The 22,794-nt window shown below is 51.7% G+C and overlaps 3 protein-coding genes across 4 annotated transcripts; 1 reads left to right on the top strand and 2 right to left on the bottom strand.

The window, feature by feature from the left end:
- Positions 1–4,382: 4,382 nt before the first annotated feature.
- Positions 4,383–9,284, bottom strand: IUM83_17577 (Integrase catalytic core protein; the record flags this gene model as incomplete). The annotated part of the gene is made up of 2 exons (XM_067942536.1): positions 4,383–6,401; positions 6,468–9,284. The coding sequence occupies 2 exons, from the start codon at positions 9,282–9,284 to the stop codon at positions 4,383–4,385; spliced, it is 4,836 nt and encodes a 1,611-aa protein (XP_067787399.1).
- A 1,882-nt stretch (positions 9,285–11,166) lies between these two features.
- Positions 11,167–15,042, bottom strand: IUM83_17576 (transcription initiation factor tfiid subunit; the record flags this gene model as incomplete). Of its 2 annotated transcripts, XM_067942534.1 has the most annotated exons (2): positions 12,170–12,179; positions 12,245–15,042. In XM_067942534.1, 2 exons carry the CDS (start codon positions 15,040–15,042, stop codon positions 12,170–12,172), a joined length of 2,808 nt encoding a protein of 935 aa, XP_067787327.1. The 2 variants fall into 2 exon arrangements, with proteins under 2 accessions (XP_067787328.1, XP_067787327.1); XM_067942535.1 differs by having other exon boundaries at positions 11,167–15,042.
- A 1,368-nt stretch (positions 15,043–16,410) lies between these two features.
- Positions 16,411–21,848, top strand: IUM83_17575 (ATP-binding Cassette (ABC) Superfamily; the record flags this gene model as incomplete). Its single annotated transcript, XM_067942533.1, has 2 exons — positions 16,411–17,111; positions 21,761–21,848. The coding sequence occupies 2 exons, from the start codon at positions 16,411–16,413 to the stop codon at positions 21,846–21,848; spliced, it is 789 nt and encodes a 262-aa protein (XP_067787374.1).
- Positions 21,849–22,794: the final 946 nt, after the last annotated feature.

Here is a 22,794-nt window from a genome sequence, read left to right as displayed (position 1 = left end):
TTGGCCTACTGTCCGTCCCAACCCGTTACACTACTTGGCCTACTTTTCGTCCCAACCCCTTCCGCTCGCTGTGCCAGCTCGCTCCACCACTGACCATACCGTTCGTTGCAACCCGTTGCGCTCGCTGTTCCGGGTCGCTCCACTACTGAACATACCGTTCCGTGCAACCCGTTCCGCTCGCTGTGCCAGCTCGGTTCACTGCTGAACATACCGTTCGTCCCAACCCGTTACGCTCGCTGTGCCAGCTCGCTCCACTACTACGCGATCGCGCTCGGTGCTTCAAGGTCCTGCAGGCTTGAAGGTCCAGCGTTCTTGAAGTTCCGGCGTGCCTGAAGGTCCGGCAGGTCGCGCTTGAAGGACCATTCATCGTAACCCGTTACGCTCGCTGTGCCAGCTCGCTTCACTACTTGACTTCCTGTTGGTCGCAACCCGTTCCGCTCGCTGTGCCAGCTCGGTTCACTGCTGAACATACCGTTCGTCCCAACCCGTTACGCTCGCTGTGCCAGCTCGTTCCACTACTACGCGATCGCGCTCGGTGCTTCAAGGTCCTGCAGGCTTGAAGGTCCAGCGTTCTTGAAGTTCCGGCGTGCCTGAAGGTCCGGCAGGTCGCGCTTGTAGGACAATTCATCGTAACCCGTTACGCTCGCTGTGCCAGCTCGCTTCACTACTTGACTTCCTGTTAGTCGCAACCCGTTACGCTCGCTGTTCCAGCTCGCTTCACTACTTGCCATACCGTTCGACCCAACCCGTTACGCTCGCTGTTCCAGCTCGCTCCACTACTACGCGATCGCGCTCGGTGATTGAAGGTCCTGCGGGCTTGTAGATCCAGCGTTCTTGAAGGTCCGGCAGGTCGCGCTTGTAGGACAATTCATCGTAACCCGTTACGCTCGCTGTGCCAGCTCGCTTCACTACTTGCCATACCATTCGTCTTAACCCGTTACGCTCGCTGTTCCAGCTCGCTTCACTATTTGTTATAGCCCCCTCCGCTACGCTCCGGCGGGTGTACAGTTCGTTACGCTCGCTGTGCCAGCACGCTCCACTACTTGCCATACCGTTCGTTGCAACCCGTTCCGCTCGCTGTGCCAGCTCGCTCCACTACTGAATATACCGTTCGTTGCAACCCGTTACGCTCGCTGTGCCAGCTCGCTCTACTACTGAACATACCGTTCGTCTCAACCCGTTTCGCTCGCTGTGCCAGCTCGCTCCACTACTTGACTTCCTGTTGGTCGCAACCCGTTACGCTCGCTGTGCCAGCTCGCTCCACTACTGAATATACCGTTTGTCCCAACCCGTTACGCTCGCTGTTCCAGCTCGCTCCACTACTACGCGATCGCGTTCGGTGCTCGAATGTCCAGCATGCTTGGCGGTTGGTCGTTCTTGAAGGTCCTGTGGGAGGTGCTTGAAGGTCCGGGTTCACCCCTGTCCAGCGCACGTCTTGTATTTCGCGCGCTGTATCGCGAAACGTGTGTGGCACCCCGAATAGCAATATATTCTAACAGAGAGGATTTCGGCCAATCACAGAGCAGTAATAATATATTATGTATTTATCCAGTCAACGCTCAGGCCCAGAAGGTCGGCCACTATTGACTTTAGGGCGCATGTACAGGTTGCTATGTCGCGCACGCAGCGCACCGTCGTCGCTGTGCGGCGCTCGCGTCCTGTGGGGCTCGCAGCGGCGCCCGACGTCCGAGCGCTTCCTCGCTCCGCCGCGCGCGGAATTCAAAAAAGGAAATGTGAAAGCTGAGGCAAAATCGGCCAATCACAGGACGAATAAAAATAACGCATGGCTATGCGTTGTAATTTCGAGCAAAGATAAGGCAGTCCGGAAGATGGTGAGATGCCATAGGGCAGGTTACTAATGCGCTAATGCAGGGCCGTAGGGCGATGCGCTACGGCAGGCTGATGCCGCAAGGGCGGGATACGACGAACAGGAGACAGACACACCGAAGACTCTGTTAGTTGTAGTAGACTAGCCGATCGCCGCCGCTTCGCGGCGGTGTGTGTGTGGTTAGTCGCAGGCGGTTACGCTCGCTGTTCCAGCTCGCTCCACTATTTGTCATAGCACCCTCCGCAACGCTCCGGCGGGTCTACAGTTCGGCGCAACCCGTTCCGCTACTTGGCATACCGTTCGTTGTAACCCGTTCCGCTCGCTAAGCCAGCTCGCTCTACTACTGAACATACCGTTCGTCTCAACCCGTTCCGCTCGCTGTTCCAGCTCTCGTCACTACTTGGCCTACTGTTCGTCTCAACCCGTTACGCTCGCTGTGCCAGCTCGCTCCACTACTGGGCTTCCTGTTGGTCGCAACCCGTTGCGCTCGCTGTTCCAGCTCGCTTCACTATTTGTTATAGCCCCCTCCGCTACGCTCCGGCGGGTGTACAGTTCGTTACGCTCGCTGTGCCAGCACGCTCCACTACTTGCCATACCGTTCGTTGCAACCCGTTCCGCTCGCTGTGCCAGCTCGCTCTACTACTGATCATACCGTTCGTCTCAACCCGTTTCGCTCGCTGTGCCAGCTCGCTCCACTACTTGACTTCCTGTTGGTCGCAACCCGTTACGCTCGCTGTGCCAGCTCGCTCCACTACTGAATATACCGTTTGTCCCAACCCGTTACGCTCGCTGTTCCAGCTCGCTCCACTACTACGCCATCGCGTTCGGTGCTTGAAGGTCGTGGGGGCTTGTAGGTCCAGCGTTCTTGAAGTTCCGGCTTGCTTGAAGGTCCTGCAGATCACGCTTGAAGGACCATTCATCGTGACCCGTTACGCTCGCTGTGCCAGCTCGCTCCACTTCTTGACCTACCGTTCGTCCTACCCCGTTACGCTCGCTGTGCCAGCTCGCTCCACTTCTTGACCTACCGTTCGTCCTACCCCGTTACGCTCGCTGTGCCAGCTCGCTCCCCTATTTGGCCTACAGTGCATCGCAACCCGTTCCGCTCGCTGTGCCAGCTCGCTTCACTACTGAACATACCGTTTGTCCCAACCCGTTACGCTCGCTGTTCCAGCTCGCTTCACTACTGGATATACCGTTCGTCCCAACCCGTTACGCTCGCTGTTCCAGCTCGCTCCACTACTACGCGATCGCGCTCGGTGCTTGAAGGTCCAACGTGCTTGAAGGTCCTGCGTGCTTAAAGTTCCTGCAAGTCGCGTTTGAAGGTCTGGGTTCAGCCCTGTCCAGCGCACGTCTTGTATTTCGCGCGCTGTATCGCGAAATGTGTGTGGCACCCCGAATAGCAATATATTGTAACAGAGAGGATTTCGACCAATCACAATGAAGTAATAATATATTATGTATTTAGCTCACGCCGAGAAGGTCGTCCTCTATTCACTTTAGGGCGCATGAACAGGTTGCTATGTCGCACACGCAGCGCACCGTCGTCGCTGTGCGGCGCTCGCGTCCTGTGGGGCTCGCAGCGGCGCCCGACGTCCGCGCGCTGCGTCGCTCCGCCGCGCCCGAATTCGAATTCAAAAACGGAAATTTTACCGGGGAGGCAATTTCAGCCTATCACAGCACGAATAAATATAACGCAAGGCTATTTTTGTAATATCGGGCATAGATTAGCCAGTCAAAAGGATGGTGGGATGCCATAGGGTAGGCTACTAATACACTGTCGCCAGGCGGGAAGGGCGCTCCCCCGACGATGCTCTACGGCAGGCTAAGGCCCCAAGACAGAGAACCGACACACAGCAGACAGACTGACAGGATACTCTGTTAGTTGTAGGGGATTATAGTACACATGTTTTTGTGTTGCTGTTCCGTACTGGTTGGAATTCATGCAAGCGTACGGTAATTATTATACCGTACTGTGTTCTGTCCTCAAATATTACACTTGTAGCGAATCATAGCATCTAACAGGACGTGTTTTAAACAGGGTTGTGTATGGGATCGAAATTTGCTAACGACTTACGACTAGTTGTTATCTTATATAACAACTCATACGAGGTCTTACATGAGTTGTAACAAATTCTGTCAGGCTAGTTATTTTATACACCGGAAGTGTTCTTGATTGCTTGCTTTTAGGAAATGCTTATAATCCGATGTTCGCGGACTACGCAAACCTCAGACGCATCAGCAGAGGAATAACGCATCGCCCGCTGCCCGAGAATGCGCTCTGCTTGTTGGAATATGTCACCACAAAGCTCACACACACAAATACAACTTGTTCTTGGCGGTAAGTTGGGGAATGGCCGCAGCCAAACTCCTTCTCCCTCTCTCCTAGACATGCATGCAACCGTTAGACTACACTACCTCAACTGCCTCGTCCCTTATCTGCTCCAGCAGCACTTCACTGTAACTTCAACAGCAGCAACTTGCAATGTTTTCCAACAGTCCTCCCTTTGCCTTGACGGTGTAGCTTGGATCTACGCGGCTGGCAAATCAAACACAGCTAGCTTTGCACATTCCGGGTGCACATGCCAATCTTGGTAGACAAACTCTCGAACCTGGCTTTCGCCAGTGGCTTCGTAAACAAGTCCGCGGGGTTGTCCTCAGATCGCACCTTCAACATGTATAGCTCCTTCTTCCGTACTTGCTCCCGCACGTAGTGCCATTTCAACTCGATATGGCGCGTTCGGCGTCCAAACGTGGGGTTAGTCGCCATTACATAGGATGATTGGTTGTCCACACCTAAAGTAATCTTACGCTTCATTTCGGGTAGCATTTCATCCAAAATGTTCATCAAAATCTTGCCTTCCATTGCTGCTTCACATGCCGCAATGTACTCGGCCTCTGCAGTCGATTGAGCCACAATCGTCTGGCGTCTCGACGCCCATGAAATTGCTCCACCCATAAGCGTGAAGACGTACCCAGTGGTACTCTTTCGTGTATCCATATCATTAGCCCAATCACTATCGGAATGCCCTTGTAAGTGCACCCCGATTTCGCAATTCTCGCGGTCCTGGTATGCGATCCCTTTTCCGACAGTGCCAAGTAGATAACGCATCACACGCATTAGCGCACCAATATGCTGCTCAGTAGGGTGGTCTACAAAGCGACTAAGCTGACACACCGCAAACATCAGATCTGGACGAGTCCCAGTTACCAAATACATCAAACTTCCCACTGCCTCACGGTACGGCACTTTGCCGGGGGTATGGGTGCAGTTTCCTTCGTCTGCGTGTTCACACTTTCTTAATTTCGTGGTAGTCTCCATAGGTATGCCGCTCTTGTTCGACTGTCCCACCACCAGGTCAAACCGTTCCAGGATTTCTCGAGCGTACTGTTCCTGGTCTAGCACAGTTTCCGTTTTCTTCTGACGAACTCGAATGCCCAAGTAGTTCGTTAGCAGTCCCAAGTCTTTGAAGCCATAGTCCTTATCCAATGCGGCAAAGAACTCAGACTTGAACGCTACTGAATTTGTCGTAATGATTACATCATCAACGTAAATTAAAACGAATGCCATAACATCTCCTTTGGCGTAGAAGTACAGGCACGGCTCCGTTTCACACGGCGTGAAGCCATACTTCTTCATCCAGCCATCTAACTCTTCATTCCACTCCCTGCCTGACTGTCTTAGACCATACAACGCTTGATCCACTCGGTACATTTGGTTGCCGAAGCCTTCAATTCCGCCTATGTATTGCTTTATCTTCAGCTTTGCGTTCAAGTATGCGTTGTTCACGTCTCCTTGCCAGATCTTCCATCCTAGTTCTCTCACTAGAGCCACTAGCAATCGGAAGCTCGACAGTCGCGCCACGGGTGAGAATGTGTCCTTGAAATCCAAGCCAGGCTTTTGTTTGGATCCCTTTGCTACAATACGTGCACGAAAGCGCACGATGTATCCATCTTCATCCACCTTTGGATCGAACACCCACTTAGTTTCCAGTAAGTTTGCACCATCAGGTAGTTCATCAATAGGTGTCAACACGCCTTTGTCAATTAGCGCTTGCATTTGCGTCTCCATCGCGGCCACCCATTCATTGCACTGCGGTGATCGCATCGCCTGTCGAACCGTCTTGGGGATCTTCACCTCACTCGCCTTCCAACTTCGTTGACCCATCGGTTCCGGATGCAGGGTCGAGTTCATGACGTAGTCCTCCAGATATTTCGGTCTCTTGCGCTCACGAGGTTCGTACCGCTGCCGCTTGTCCTCCCTACGTCCAGCAATCGAGTCACGACCACGTTTCTCACGATACTTTGGCTGCTCGCTAAACGACCTAATGCGATCTACCCTGTTGCGTTTCTCAATCATCGTGGTTTCGACGTCATCGTCCTCCAGACCGTACGTCTCAACGTCAATGTCCTGCGGATATTCATCTGCTCTCTCTTGTTCAACACCTGGTAAATCTCCCTCATTAACAACATCTTCATAATCACGCAGCACATCTTCATTATCATTTTCCTCATGAGTCTGCTCATCTTGTGATGTTACCGATTCCGTTTCATCAATAGCTTCGGATGCAGCATCCTAACTGACAGCAGAAACATCGCCATGTTCAGACTCATTGACTGAATCATCTTTTTCTCCACTAACTGCATCCTCCACACTTTCGGCGTCCTGAACATCTTCACCAGATTTGCTACTTTCAATCTCTTCTTCACCTCCGTCGTCGACTACGTGTTCATTGGCGTGTTCATCTGCATTTTCATCTACCATTGGACGCAGGAACACTCGTGGGTGCATCAACGGTGGCTCACGTCTAGCGTCCTCGTCGCTCTCAGCAACACCTTCCTCATCTTCATTTGCATCGGATTCCTCCTCGCTATCCTTGCTCGAAGTGGAAGAGTCAATTTTCATTTTCATTAGACGACACAGTTTCCAAATCTGCTTCCACCGAGCTCTCCTGGTCGTTATCACTCTCGTCATCTCGCTATCCCCTCCTTCAACATCGCCTTGTTGATCATCTGGCCATCCATGATCGACCGACTTGGGGATCGAGTGTCGATCACGATACAGGACATCCTCGTGGACTCTCACTGTGTACACAACACGCGATATACGATACTGCGGGAAGTACACCTTGCACCCCATGCAATCTTCCAAATAACCAAGGAGAAAACCAGCTTCACTCGTATTTGCCATTTTCTTTCGCAGGTGCTTCGGGATGTGTGCATACACTAGCGATCCGAATGTCCGAATGCGATGGAGATCCGGCTTCTTGCCAACGAACAGCTCGAAAGGTGTTCGCTTCGTTCCATTGCAGAGAACGCGGTTTCGGACGTAGGCTGAATTCCTCAGTGCGTCCGGCCAGAAGCTCTGCGGAAGTCCTGAGTGACTCAACATCGCTTTCTTTGTATTCCACAATGTCTGGATTGCACGCTCTGCATAGTTCACCGAAGAACCTCCTGGTGCCACCGGAACCAAACTGATGCCTTGTTCCGCACACCATTCCTTTGTTGGTGTGTTCAAGAATTCACCACCAGTATCAGATACTACATGTTTCACAGGTTTTCCAATCTGCTGTTCAGCCCACATCACGTACTGCTGAAAGTAGCCCGATGCCTCAGTTTTGTCGGTCAATACATATACGGTCATCCACCGCGAATAGCCATCAGCTATCACCAGTGCCTGTGTGTAGGCAGTGCGGTTGTTCTTTCCAGGATCCATCAAGTCCATGAAAATCGTTTCATTTGGCTCCTCAAAACCACGTTCAAATCGCTTGCTACGCTTCTTTCGCTTCTGCTTAGTCAGTTCACAAGTCCCGCACGTCGTAAGCTCGCGCCCTTTTAGAAGCATTCCACGGACAAGCTCTTCGTCCACCATCTGCTTCAGGTGCTGGGCACACGTGTGACCGAGTCTTGCATGCCACGTGCGAATATTCGCCACGCCATCAGCGTTCGTGAAGTTTGCCATCTCGCCATACTCCACCAATTGTCTTGGCGGGTCTTCAATCCATGCATTGTGTGCCTCAAAATCCCACACATTGTTCGGAGCAGGTAGGCTTCGCAGTACTAACTCACCATTCCGATACACTTTGCATTCACCCGTTTTGCTGTTCTTCCGCTCAACGAATCCTTGCTTCATCGCCAAGCCCACAGAATACAAATTCCAGTTTGCGTCCGGCACAAACAGCGCTTCTTCCAAGAAGATTGTTGTCAGAGCACCATCACCCACATCAGTCGCGAGCGCAATAACTCCAACTCCAAGTGCTGGTGAATGACCACCTTTTGCAAACCCTTGTATATCTTCAACAGCTTTTTCAAACTCGTGGTACGCTACAAAATATTGCTTGGATCCCACAATGTGCGTACTAGCACCGGTGTCATAGACCCAGTGACGGGGATTGTATTCCGCCACCTCTACCACCTGTTTAGGCTCGCTCACTGCATCCAAGAATTTCTCTTCTCCAGGATCACTATGTTCTTTCTGCGCCTTGCACCGCATGCTGTCTGCATTTCCTGCACGTTGCGACTGGCGAGAATCTTCCTCTGAGACTTTGTCACGATGAGAAACTGATTTCGATACTTCAGCACCATTTGTCTCCTTTTTTCCATTCAATTCTGGACAGTACTTCTTAATGTGACCCTTTTGCTTACATTGGAAGCACTTCAGGTGGTTTTCTGACGACTCCGACTGCTGTTGGTGTTGTTGCTGATGCTTGGGTTTGTTCTTTTGCTTTCCAGCTTTCCCAGCTTTTGCATCGCCTCCGCCAGCACGGTTGCCACCGTTCTCCACGCGACCACCTGAATTCTCGTAGCTCTCTTCCTTCAACTGCGACGCTGCCACCAGAATCAAATCACGCACGTCGTCCACTGAATACGCGGAACCAGGAGTCAAAGTAATCATTTCTGTTAAGCGCTGGTACTTAACGTGTCTAGGTAAGCTCTTCAAAATTGCGTCCACCATATCCAGATCATGCACCGCATATTTCATCGTCGCGAGGCGATCACGGATGTCGTACATCTTGCCCAGGTGCAAATTCATGTCATCTTCTCGCTTCGCCCTGGTGTTCCTTAATTGATGTACCAATTGCCTCTGCTGATGTACAAACAAAGTCTGGTTCTTCGGCGCCTCAAAAATCTCCTCGAGTGTCTTCCACATCTCAGTGCCAGATGCTTTCCGCATCACTCGCTGAGCCAACGCCAGCGAAACTGAACCGAGGATTAAGCGTTTAATCGTTGCCTGATTTTGTTTCCACTCGTTCTTATCAGACTCAGATGCCGATGGGTCTGGGGGCTTCGCCTTCCCAGTTGCGATATTCTCCAGGTCATCCTCCTCGAAGAGGCTCATCATCAACGCCTTGTAGAAATCCCAATGTTCCCCGTTCCAGTTCACAGGAACTCCCTTGGCGTTCACCTCCAAGCCGGCCTTCGGCTTTCCACTGGTTGTACTTGCCGTTCTCGACATCATAGTGCGTGCTCAGAGACTTCTCAGCGATGCCAATTCCAAATTCCTTGGGCTCATAACCCTGTTGGAATATGTCACCACAAAGCTCACACACACAAATACAACTTGTTCTTGGCGGTAAGTTGGGGAATGGCCGCAGCCAAACTCCTTCTCCCTCTCTCCTAGACATGCATGCAACCGTTAGACTACACTACCTCAACTGCCTCGTCCCTTATCTGCTCCAGCAGCACTTCACTGTAACTTCAACAGCAGCAACTTGCAATGTTTTCCAACACTGCTTCCTGCAAAACGAACTGACAACTCCACGTGCTGGCTTGTGTTCCGTTTTAGTGCTGATAAGCGATTTTATCAGCCGCCAACGCTAGTATACGATATACGATGACCAGATGCAGAACACCTTTGAGCTGAAGGCATAGTTTTTTCATGCTATGACAAAGTCGTGCTGCGCTCTGGACTTACCTGTTTTTGGTGTACCCAAGAAGAGCTGACAGCTCTTCCGAGCTCCAGCTCGCTGTACTATATGTACACATGTTTTTTTCGAAGGCACGTGCTGCAGTACTGGTTGGAATTCATGCGACCGTATTGCCCTAATCCGCCTTTTTTATTAGCTACGTGTACATGCGCGATCAGCCCCTGAGGGCAGCCAACGCCCTCAGCGCTCTCGGCATCTATACTGATCGGCCATGTGTTCGTGGCGACGTGCGCAGTCTTGATTATAGAATGACTGATTTATTATACTCAAAGCCCCGGTAAACTCAAACCGCACAAAACTAACGTAAATCTTTCATAGAAAGAGCGAATTTTAGTTATACTATAATTCACTCGAGACGTGTGTGGCGTCAGCGAACGAGTTATATTACTGCGTATAGATTGGTCACGTTAGGCTCCCTTTGTCAATCCCAGTTGCTCTCGAGCAAATGGCGCAGCAGCTGGGCACTGCCATCAGGCCGCACGTGCTGGGACAGACCTCCACGGCGCTGGCCGCGCTGCTATCGCTTGCATACTGTAGACGTCGGAGATCCACCAACTTCGACTTCGTGCCGCGCTAACGCCACACCTGCCGGCCAAGATGAATAACGCTCACCTACTATTAGATGAACTCCATTCAGATGATAGGAGAACTAGCCCACGCTGTTCTTCACTGCTGTGTTCACTTCGCGGGCGTGCCTGTGGTTGTGGGTCGCAAATGCCTGTACGAGCCCACGATCGGCGCTATCCTCAGGCACTGAGATAGGGTATCTCAGATACCCAGGGAAGGCGGTTCTGGTGTATCTGCGGCTCGTGGTGCAACTCCAACAACGAGTGCTCCGCTACTCAGCCCAAAAACGACGGTACCGGCACAACGTCTTTATTTTCATCGTTAAAGATCACCTACATCCTGAACCTACCAGTGCCGTGTCTGAATGCCCGTGTCTCTGCCCAAAGCGCTTGAGATGAATCGAAGACAATATTCCTGCTACGGTCGCACAAGCTGTAGAACGCCTACACTATTTGCACAACAATACATGAACAACTTGTGTGCAGTAGTTGTTTTGTTTTGTGTTGTTCGTGGCTATCAAGCTGGGCATCATCTAAATTCCAGCATACTACGCCACTGTTGTGGTGGAGCTGGAAGGGATGTATTCAGGGGTATGGAATGAAATTGAAGTTGTTGATTCAAATTTAATTGCGAATTACTGGGCGGAAACTGCGGGTCGCAGTAGATGCCGTACCAAGTAACCATATTTCTTAACGCGAATTCTGTGCTAGATAAAATCATGTGCTGCTGGGGGGCGTAGTATGCTGGCATTTAGATGATGCCCAGCTTGATAGTCACGAACAACACAAAACAAAACAACTACTGCACACAAGTTGTTCATGTATTTGTGCAAATAGTGTAGGCGTTCTACAGCTTGTGCGACCGAAAGGTGGTGTCGCCCATTTTGAACTTGAACTTCTTGCCGCGGAACTGCTCGAGCGCGGCGTCGGCCGGGCTGCTGGCAGCCGAAGCGAAGCCTCGCTTCCTGTCGTCGTCGGTCTTTCTGCCGAGGCCATTGCCAGCATCGGGGCCGTTGAGACCCGCAGTGTTGCCGCCACGCCCCGAGCCGTTCATCAGCATCCGGTTCTTGCTTTCTTCCATCATCAGTCGGAGGCTCTCGTAGCCACCGGCCCAGTTTCCTGTCTTGTCTTGGACGATGTGAGCAACAGCGATGGGCGTAGTCTCCCCCCACACCTTTCTGTACAGTACAATCAGCGCCACGCGCAGCCTCTGGTCCATCGCAGCAGTGGAGTTCATCAGATTCCACAATTCCTCCACGATGCGCTTGGCCGAGCTGCTGTCGTCACGAAGCTTGCTCAGGTTGGGGCGATCGAACAATCCTAACACCTTGTCCTTCTCGGGGCTCTTAAGAACAAACGACGTCGGCTCCTTCATCTCGATATAGTTCATCAGACCCAGCGTGTAACTGTGGTCCCACGTAGCCAACACTTCCTTCCCCACACCGGGCGGGAACCCGCGCATGCAGTTCAAGCACACCTGAACAGCAAACAACCGGATTCCTGGAGATTGCTCTGCCTTCAATAGCTCGCAGAGCCATAGCATCGCAGCCGTGGCGCCGTAACTATTCGATAGTAGAGAAGAATTACCTCGCGTCGATCCTCGACTGGATTTCTGGTGTCCGCCATAATTCAGCCCCATCGATGACGAAGTGGAATCGGCAGCAGTCGGACCGTTGGGGTCCTCTGCGAAATATAAGCGCAGGATGCTCTCAATCGCAGCCTTGCGCACGAGATTGGAGTGCTTTGGCGATGCAAACGAGTGGAAATTTACGAGCTTCTCCTCGCAGCGTCCGGCCAGTACCAGATTACAGAGAGCCTCGAGACAGCACACAGTGATGGTCTTGTTGTAACTAGGCTGGACTTGATCGTAGTGCAGGTAACGCAGTATTTCGCGCACAACATCTCCTTCGTCTGAGCGCGCTGACTTGTCGACAGTTAATACAGACAACGACAGCACCAGGTTGCCGATGTAGTAGCAGTCGTCAGCCACTTGCGATTGGTCGTCCATCTCCACGTAGTTCTTGGAGTTGTCGTTCTCAGTAAGTAGCTGGAGCAAGAAAGTCTCGATCTCTGGTGGTGACTTGGCGTTTTGGGCACGGATCATTGCTAGCGCCTTGGGAATGCTCTTCTTGATTTCATACTCACCAGCAGCGTAGTCTTGCACCTGAATCTGTTTGCTGGAAATCGACGCCTGCTGCGCTCCTAAGGCCTCGAGAATAACCTTACCACCTGAAGGCAAGAAATAGTTCGGCAGTGGCATGTCTGTGGCCCTGTCGAAGAAATGCTCTTTAAAGATTCGAACGAGGTTGTGCATGGCCTTCCAAATGGGGAGCTGTGTGTTTGCGTTTGTCAGCGGCGCATGAATGGATTGCCAGATACCGAGAGATTGAGCAGCCTCAGCACGTAACCGCCGTGAGTGGGTAGTAAGACCACTCATGCACTCGGTGAGGACTCGGCATGACATTACGTTGGGCTTTTCGTGTGGTCGGTGGAACAGCGCCAATGCGCGGGCAGCATGCACACGCGAACCAACCTTCTTGTCGGACAGTAACTGCTCCATCCAGTTGAAGTCCGGTTGGTGCATGACCACATGCCGTAACCACGCACAGCCCGTATCGATTTTTACCCAGAACACAGGAGTGTCATTCAAACCCATGCCTGGACCACCAACCGACACAGAGTCATCCGGGTCTGCCAGTCCCTGGCGCTTTCGCCGTTTCTTACGGACCTTCGAGTGACACGGAAAGTCAAACTTGTGTCGCTTGTGTTCAATTCGTTTCTGGTACGTGTACTCGCTCGTATCCTCGACAATCGTAATCGTGATCGGGCCTGTGTATAATTTTCCACCAGGGGGAATCTCTTGCTGCAGAACCACTTCGGCCTGCGTTTGTTTACGATTGTACCAGTAACCAACTGTAAAGAACGGCATTCCAGGCTCAATTATCCACGAGGTAAGAAACGACTTCGTAAGGTCCTGACCCGGGGCTCCTGCGATCGTCTTCACTGTCTTTAGGAATGATAACGTCGTCAGCGGCTCAGTCGAAGCCGTGGATTTTCCAGCGGCACCAGAAGCAGCATTCTCACCACTTGCATCGGCTGCCTCGTCCTCACCATCACGCTTTTTGTCTTCTTGTTTCTTTCCAGCCTCATCAGTGTTTCCCTCACCATTAGCAGTTGCCGCAGCGTCACCCCCAGCGGTTGCTGTACTACTCGCTACAGCACCGGCGCCTCCTCCAGAAACCGCACGCTGAATCGCAATACTCAAGTGCTTGGGCCCTACACGCTGCTCAATCATGTGCAGAACGAGCGGTGCTTTCACTTCGAGCAGTGTCAGCGACAACGGATCGTATTCCGAGTAAACATCCACCTCCGACGACAGCAACGCCGGCGATTGCTGATCCGTCGTGAGCTCCATCGTGGTCAATGCATCCATCGCCAGCTGAATCCGGTATCCGTACTCTTCTTCGCCATAGATCGACCGCACGTACGTGTTGACCAAGTGTCCAATGACTCCAATGAGCACCCACGCATCCTTGGTGCTCTGGATCCCCACAGCGCCGCCAACCCAGCTGCCTACAAGGCCCTTCACCTGAGCCAAGTGCGAGGGCAGCTCTCGGTCAATAATCCTCGACCCATGCAGCAAGTTCTGGTCCATAATGGCTCCTCCAGCGATGTACTGCAGCTGGTCCGGTAGGTCCTCCACGAACACCTGCTGGTATGTCTTGAACGGGTAAGGCGCGCCCAGCGCGCGCTCGAAGTACGTCATGGCGGACGCGAGCTTGGACGTGCAGTGCACCAGGTCCTCAAAGCACTCTGGCAGCGCGAAGTGCGTCATCCTGGGCATCTCCGGGGGCACGTACAGCCTGAAGGGCCCCACTGCAAACCCGATGGACGAGCAGTTGGTCTTGGGGTTCACCACGTAGCGGAAGCTCCGCCACTGCGTGCCGTCGGCGTCGGGCTCCGGGTTCAGCACCTGCTGCACCATTTGGCCGCTGCACACGGCCACACACCAGTCGGGCACCGTGAGCTCGATGCGGAACGTGCAGGCGTCCCTCAGCGTGTCCCGGCACGGCATCCAGGCGCGCGCGCCGTCGCAGAGGCCGCCGAAAGGCCCACAGTACGTGTACATGTGCGGCGAGCGCTTGGGCTGGTACTGCTCGTCCGGCAGCACGAAGCGGAGGCCGCCTGAAGGTTCTTCAATGTCGTACTCGATCCTTACGACCACGGGCTTGAAGCCCGTGGAGCTCTTGGGCAGGCGCTCGAGGTCCCAGGCGTCCAGTACCAACTTGTGTTCAGTGATAGTACCAACTTCCGTCTCCTCCTCTTGGTCTTGTGACAAAGGTTGATCGCTTAAGTTGCTCGAGGGCTCGTCGGCCTCGTCCTGCTCCTCGTCCTCCTGGAACCGCACGTCGCGCGGGATCTCCACGATGAGCTCGCCCTCCTTGGAGGCCACGATGGCGCCGCGGTAGAACAGGTCGAACGTGGCCAGGTCGCGGTAGTTCTCGTCCACCACGTCGCCCAGGAAGTTAAGTTGCTCGAAGGCCGCCGCCACGCCCTCCACGCGCACCGAGCGCACGCGCAGCTGCCGCGCGTGCAGCCGCAGCACGCGCAGCTCCGGCGCGCGAGGCGCCAGCACCACCTCGGCCACGCCCGCCACGCGGCGCCGCAGCACGTCCACGCGCAGCGCCACGCGCTGCTGCAGGTACTCGAAGTCGCCGATCATCTTTTGGCCAGTGGCGCCTCCTAAAGTACCAACAAACGGCTTCCGGCCTCTTGGCAGCCAATTCGGAAGTGAGCAGAGTGGCGGGGTGGCACAAATTGGGTATTGAGTGTGGACCACACATTGTTAAAAACATGGGCGTGGCGACGGTATTCTTTTCGCTAGGCACATAACGAAGGATGGTCGGTACCGATTATTGGTCTTCTTAACTTGCTAAGTACCAGTAGTACTGTAGTGCTATCTTTTTCTTGTCGTGTATTATTCGAGCAGTGTCTGTAATACGATGCCTGTCCGACGGTCGAGGTGTTCTCTCGCTACATGACGGCTAATCTTTCGCCACAATTCTCGCCCAAGCATGCTGGGCGAGGTAGTCCGTGTATCGATCCGCCTCAACAAGTTTAAAGCGACATTTTGGTAGTTGAAATCAGCGGCAGTAACCCCAAGCGCCTTGGCAAATTCCTCTTTAGAGACCTTGTTGGCACGCGAACTTTCGAATCAAGCCCCCATCTCAGACTTCATACAGCCTAAACACTGCAGGTAACAATCGCGGTGCGTATTGTACTCGTCATAAGCCATTGGACCAGAATGTAGCCGGCCGTTTGAACGTTTTTATCACAAAAAACTATGGCGATATTTAGATATAAGGTGTTGTTTCGCCCGAAGATTCCAAAAATCGAGTCAGAATAAATAAACAAGAGCGCTTACAATTAGTTCGTGTGGCAAAATTCACAAAAGAAACATGTCTGCGGAGTACGCTAGTCGAAACCACGAGTAGAATCAACCACTTGCCATGCCGCACTGCAGTATTATGGTTGCCGAGGAGAAGAGAGGTCTCGAAATGGGGTTGTTGTTGTGTACGACGTAAACTGGAAACTGAAGAGGCTTTGCTGTTCTGCGGTTGACTATTGAGCGACCCGATCACTCTATCGAAAATGCGCTTCACACGATTCTGCTTCCGACGATTTCGGAAATCATTTATGAGTCGTAGTAATCAATAATCACTTGCATCGACGAGCTTTTAGGTGCCCATGATGAGAAATATATATCGGGTCTCGACACTTCAAGCAAAATTCTGGTACAGAATCTGAGAAACCGAGAGTATAACTACGAACGCAGACAAATCTCTGACATTTCGATGGTTGACCATCACGCTCAAGTTGTAGTATTGAGCGTGCGCCGGTTTTGGTAGTGTTATGCACTCTCATTATTTGCCGAGCGATCGACGCGTCTGCATCACCAATTGAAGTTGTATATGCCGCGGCCTCTGCATGGACATGCTGCGTGTCACATCCTTGCAGCTTGCTGCGACTGGCAGAACGAGTTCACCATTGTCGGATTCGCATCAAGCTTCCTAGGCCAACAACACGAGACATGGCGCTGCAAATGCTGGACGTGTTGCCACCCGATACACTGGACGTCATGAGCTGCTTCTTGACCGGCTGGGATCTCTTCCAGTTGTCCCATATCAATGCCCAATGCTGGAGGCACTTCGCGCACTCCACACACTGGGATCGACGATTGAAACCAGGCCAGCACAAGAGAAATACTCAATCGCCCTGCAGCTTGAAAAGGGCGTACGCTAGGACGCGTTCCTTTGTGTTCGAAGGTCTTCGACTGGACGAGAGGCTAAGTCATTGCGGCGGCACGGACGGATCCGGCGGTGTCATCGTGCAAGATCCATCGACAAGAGAGTCATTCACCGACGTCTTCACAGGCGGATCGGCCTTCGCAGTGGACACGTGGTTCAGTCTGCTGGATGGGGATTGTGACGGCATCTTGACGGGTGGAGTGCTGTTCGGCGGCCAGTCCCCTTTGATGCGCACTTGCATGTGGACGAACCACCACGTCGCATTCGTCGGGGTGGATGGAGACCGCAACTTGTTCTGCTCGATGCTGGACGGTCCCGCCAATTGCGTGTCTACGGGTGTTGATTTCGGTCGGTGGTATCACCTTGTGCTGTCGTATGACGGCGGCGTGCAGAAGATCTATCTCGACGGAGAGCTCGTCAGTCAGATGGAAGGGATGCTGCACCATTCGTGGCACGAACTCTCACAGATTCAAGTCGGCACGGGGTTCGTATCGTCGTTTTGGCGGCAGAAGTCGAGTTTCCAACTCGATACGAGACCCAGAGGCGTGCGAACGTTCTGCGGCTGGCACGGTTTCCACGGGGTGGTGGACGAGTTTCGCGTCTGGCGACAACCGCTGTGTGAGCGAGAAGTTCAAGCGTTGGCGAAGTGCCAGGAGGAACTTATACTACTGGTGGATCCGTGGTTCTCGTTACGACGTGCAGGTTCTGTCTTTTGCGTGAGGCGTATTCCATGCACACGTCCATCAGAACGCATTGCCGAACTGCACAAAAGTTCTCGAGCTGAATGGACGTTTGAAAAAGCAGTTCTGGAATGCTGGCAGAGACTGCACAACTACTTGATGAGGTTGCCTTCAGCAGTAGCCACTAAGTAAATCTACAATAATAGTACTGTAGTTATTCGTGCACTTAATAGCCTCAACTTTCCAGACCGATCTTAATGTGAAAAGATTTGTCCTGCGTTGGCCGGCGGCACCAGACCGGACGACCATTTACCCATGTTACGCTGAACGTAGCCCAATCCAACTTGTTGGTACCCGAGTTGACACCAGCTATAATGCAGCTCCAGATAGTAAGCTCGCCTTAAACCATCAATAAAATCGTTTTGTCTTAGCAGCTCCCAGTCGAACGTCAAGACACCGCGTGTCGACGTTGAAAGATTGTTTCAACACACCTCAGCATGTTACCACGTTATTCACGTTCGTGAATGCCAGTGCAGCACCTTCGTACTGGAGGCAGTGTCTGCAAGTTGATACAGCACGCGAATTCAAATGGCTCGAAAGTGCAAACTCATTACTCGTAGTTGGAAATCAGCCAATGTTCTCACGAAAGCTAACAACAATCACGAAAACTACAGTGACAAGTGTGATCGAGCTGGGCATGTTAAGGACTTTGGGACCGGAGACGGGAAAATTCCCAAGAAGAGAATCGGCCAAGACACAGACGGGCTTTATTTCCCGGGGAAATAACGCCTGCGTAACGATTTACTGATTGTACAAATGCAGATTCATCTTTCGTTCCCGGGGCAGATGACCTCGTGCTCAGCTGAGCAGCGCAAAATTGATGGAGCAGGAGTACTGTACGACACAAGTGTACTGTAGATCAGATGTACGATTCTGGGGATCCCAAACCTGTCTCAGGTTCCTGCGGGAATTCATGTATAACGCAAATTTAGATGCCCGCAAAACCAAGGATGTACATCCGGATGCAATCGATGAAGTGTTTCCGCCATTGCCGCGTACATAGTGTTCAACACGTGCATAGTGTTGGTTTTTCAAAGGTGAGCATTTTCCGGGGATGGAATTCACAAAACGACCCCCAGCTTATGACTCTACGCACACAATGCATTTTATTTCTGCAGGAGCCCCAGAATCCACAAGTTACGTCTACCATGAGGGGTTTAAGTTTGTCAGTAGCGTGAATTGTTCTTCCGTCGAGTGGTCAAGCCTAGCAAGTTTCCCGGCCGCTGCTACAGGTACAACAAATCTCCACACGCGAAATTTGTCGACAAGGCCGTGGAAAGCGGGTCATCCCCTTCCGAGTTCGAGGAAGGCTCTTCCATTACCGGTATGCTTTCGCAGAAGCCCGTACCAATCTGCTCATAGTTGAATCCACTTCCTCCAGCCCCCCCTCCCCCCAGATTCCCCGAGGCAGCGACATGTTTCCTACTGCGCGATTTTATAAACACGTAGCTGGACAAAGACTTGGTATTTGTTCAGGAATTTCGATCTAGCGAGCTGGCTCGGGTACTTCAATGTACGTCATGTTTCTGAGAGGAATTGAGGTAACCGAGTCTTCCAAAGAGCTGTAAGGCACCCGCAGTTTCCGATAAAACTACTTGTTCATGCAAAACCAGCTAGGTCCCTGGATTCTCATCCCAGTGCTACCAGCTTCGTGTACCTCTTCGAAAAGCCAAGCCGCAGAGCGACGACTCGAGGAAGCAGCCCTCCGCTCCCTTCAGATGCCGGAACAGCAGCGAGGAAGTGCTCTTGCCAACCACACGCCTAATAAAACACACTTGCACTAGGCTTGACAAATCTGCTTGAAGTCCCCCCCCCTCAGTGGATAACGCGTCCACAGATTACCCACGGATAGATCAGTTTTTGCCCTGAGCAGCAGATCTCATACCACGTCAAGCCAGTCTCCTCAGCCTGGAGACTCCAGGACTCCTTTGTTGGGGCCAGGAAACCCCCGACAGTTTGTCGGACAAGGGTTGTCTATAACGGAAACGGAGACTCCGTTTGGTCTCGTAGCCAGTCCTCAGCGTCAAGCAGTGCTCCTTTGTTGATAGCTGAGCAGCCTGTGACCATCTTCATTCTCCAACTTTCTTCGAACACAACACCTTCTCTTCGACACCACCCCTCTCCTCGATCACCACACTATAGTGCATGATGAACAAGTTGGCTGTCCTCCTCGTGATTGCGTTCGCCGTCCTCATGAGCTCAGAAACTCTGGCAGCGCCTACTGCTCGTTTTGATATCGATTCCGAGGCAGCCCATGCCGTCGAGATTAACGTTGCTGTCGACAAGAGATCGCTTCGAGGACTCGAGATGGCAGATGACGCGGGGGTGATGAAGAGAGGGGCGTGCAAGACATCGCCACAAAATTCGTGGCTTCAATAAAAAACCGAGGCAAAAAACTTGCTGACTGGGCGAGGGCGAACGAAGCGCTGAGTGCGAAGAGAGAGAATCTGGCAAAAACTCTGCTGAAGAATGACAAGGCTGATTTTCACACTTTGTTCAAGGAGAAGATCACACCTTCCGAGTATTTTGGAGCGGGCGGCAAGGACTGGGCAAAATACGGGGCGTATTATGTGAAGAACGTTTGGGCGTCACGTTTTAAAAGATTAACTGGAAGAGGCGCGAAGAAAACGCAGTAGTGGGATAGCGAGCTTAGTCCTTAGCAACCGTATCCGCTGTTTCGTTAGCTCTCTGCTCTGCTATCGCAGTTGCTTCCGTGAAATCGACAGCTGTATCTCAACACGTACTTTTAAATACTTAGCTACTAGTGTATCGCTGCTTGATTCAACGTCTGCCTTTTAAACTTTGGTACCCCCACAACACGAGTGCTGGCCCTCACTATGCAGTAACGACGCGTATTATAATACTCTACTAGACGCCTGCCAGATACTTTGTATACATTAATCACCCCCCTTATCTACGCAGCGATATGCTCCCTTTTTCCTGCGGAATATATCAAAATTCGCCACATTTCACCGATTAGGCTTTGAGTTACTACCAAATTTAGGTAACCTGAATCAAGAAGCCAACTTTAGATACCTCGTCAGTAATCTACTACTCAACAATGACGCTGTCTAACTAGTTGATCATCTCTTCTTCTTCTTGTGGATATAATCGATAGTTTCCCATTTCACAAACCCCATATTAAGCAATTCAAACAAGCACACTTCCATAGATGCTCATGGTTTTCCCTTCAGCTGGACGGGTACAGCGGACCGATTTCGTCCTAATCCACAAGTTACGTCTGCCGTGAGAGGGTTTAACCGTAGCACGAATTTCGAATCCATCGAGGTGTTCAGCTCGGCCGAGTTTCCCTATCGCTACCGGAGGTAAAGCCGATCTCCACACGCGAAATTCGTCAACGATACCGTGGAAAGAGTACCATCCGCTTCCGAGTTCTAGAAAGGGAATGAAGGGGTCTTCCGCTGTCGGTATATTTTCGCAGAAACCTGTACCAATCTGCTCATAGTTGCATCGTTGCCACTTCCTATTCAGCGAACCAATGGCCGACCACACGCGCCTTCCATCAACGTAGACGTCCTGACACTGACGGTTTACGTCGTAGGTAAGCGCCACATGATACCAGCGATTCTGTGATAATTGACAGACTGCTTGCTTCTCATTGAGAACTGAGCAGTACAACTTATTCTGTGCGTCAACCACAACAAACTGCTCCGAAATGCACCCCTGATGTCTAATCGATACGCGACTATTCTGCACGCCGTAGATGACACCACCAGAAGGTTGTGTCGCGGTACTTGGAAAACAGCAGAACCACACATCAAAGCTGAAGCTGGTATGCGTCTCGGATCGAAGACGAAATCTATGATGCCAAAACGCAGGCAAGTCGGGACACTCCAGAATCGCATACGCCAATTGTGAACGTTTCGCGCCACGCCTGAAGTTTGAGTTTCTGTTGACGAATTGGATTGAGCAAGCTTGCATGTATCGTTGCTTCCAGATCCCATGAGGCAGCGACGTGTTGACTTCTGTATTTGCTACGACACGGTGTTGCCAGAGAGAATTACCGGACAAGACGCTAAGACCCCACGAGCTCGTGTGCGACAGGTAGAAAACATCAAACCCAGAGAGGAAACCACACGTCAAGTACAGAAGATCAATTGGCAGCGATTTCAGTCCCATGCCTCACTCAACAGGTGACACGGGTGTTGCAGCGATGTTTGGATAATGCTCTCGGAGACGACCCTTCACACTGTTCCAGATGCATAGCCCGCCAGATAGAACTGTTCTAGGTAGAACTCAACATCAAACGTAGCGAGGCATATTTACGTTAATATGATGCCGGTGTTCAGTCTGAACGGTATCGATTCAAAATAGTTTTCATTTTTTTTCGTAGTGTTCATTCTAATTAACAAATTGGCGGTGGTTGTTTCAGAAATTCGATGTTGCCCATCCAGTTTCCAGAACTTTACGAGGTCTTCTTAGCCAAGCTTGGAGCCGTGCCGTCGCTTGGCATGTGTTAACGGTGACACGATATGGACTTACAACGGGAGCGATGGCGTGTCTGGTAGACTACATCTTCACGCTGGGCAACTTTTTCTCGAGCAAGCAGCCAGCGGATGAGTCGAGAGCAGAATTTCTGACTGCTACTATATTGTTTGCAGCAACTTGGCATTGCTTATCTGTCTACACTTTCAGCGCCTTTGCCATGAGGAAACTTCATCGCAGGGATGATCCAGATAAGAGGTGGGGATTTACGAAATCGCTGAACTTCTGATGAAGCGCACATGGACATTTTTTGTGGTACTTGCCCTTACGATGGGTTCAACGTACACGATAATGGTGATTTGGACTCGCTAGTATGATTTTCAAGGGATTAGTTGTCGGAGTTACAAAGCATATCGTGTTTGAAATGAAGCACATTCGACCTGAGGCTACATACATGTACATCGCGACGGCATTCCCTACTGTAACTATAAATACACAGCTCCGCATTTTCATGCCGCGCTCTACCTCGGCGACAGTGACGGGTTTTCTGGTGTTAGGCCCATTGTACGATTCATTAATGTGGTGAGACATTCGCGTCCGAGAGTAGTCTCTCCGAAAACCGAGTCTGCAACGAAGTGGTTTTTGCCACTTTATCAAAAGGATATAGCGTGCTGAAGGACTTACAGCGGTTCAATCGATTCAACTTCTTCTCAGAAGAAAAATCTCAACTGGACGTCAAGCATCAGCTCGCTTCCACTCTTTCGTTGGGTGGAAACAAAAGTTACTTAGTTTCCACGCCGCGATCGCTCATGCCGACATGTGCTCCGAGTACATTGCGATAGCCTGTTCAACATCTCTCTATTACTTCTTTCGAAATCACCCGAAGCTGGGTTTGGATGAGACCACAGCTACTTCGGCCTTAGTAAATATGTGGGGTTACTATGGACCCCTATCAGTTTGGAGTGAAATTGTAGTGGATTG

This window comes from Phytophthora cinnamomi (genome assembly GCF_018691715.1).
Source record: "Phytophthora cinnamomi strain GKB4 chromosome Unknown Contig61, whole genome shotgun sequence".
Lineage (NCBI taxonomy): Eukaryota > Oomycota > Peronosporomycetes > Peronosporales > Peronosporaceae > Phytophthora > Phytophthora cinnamomi.
The sequence above is the reverse complement of the archived record's forward strand: the minus strand, read 5'-3'. Positions and strand labels throughout refer to the sequence as shown.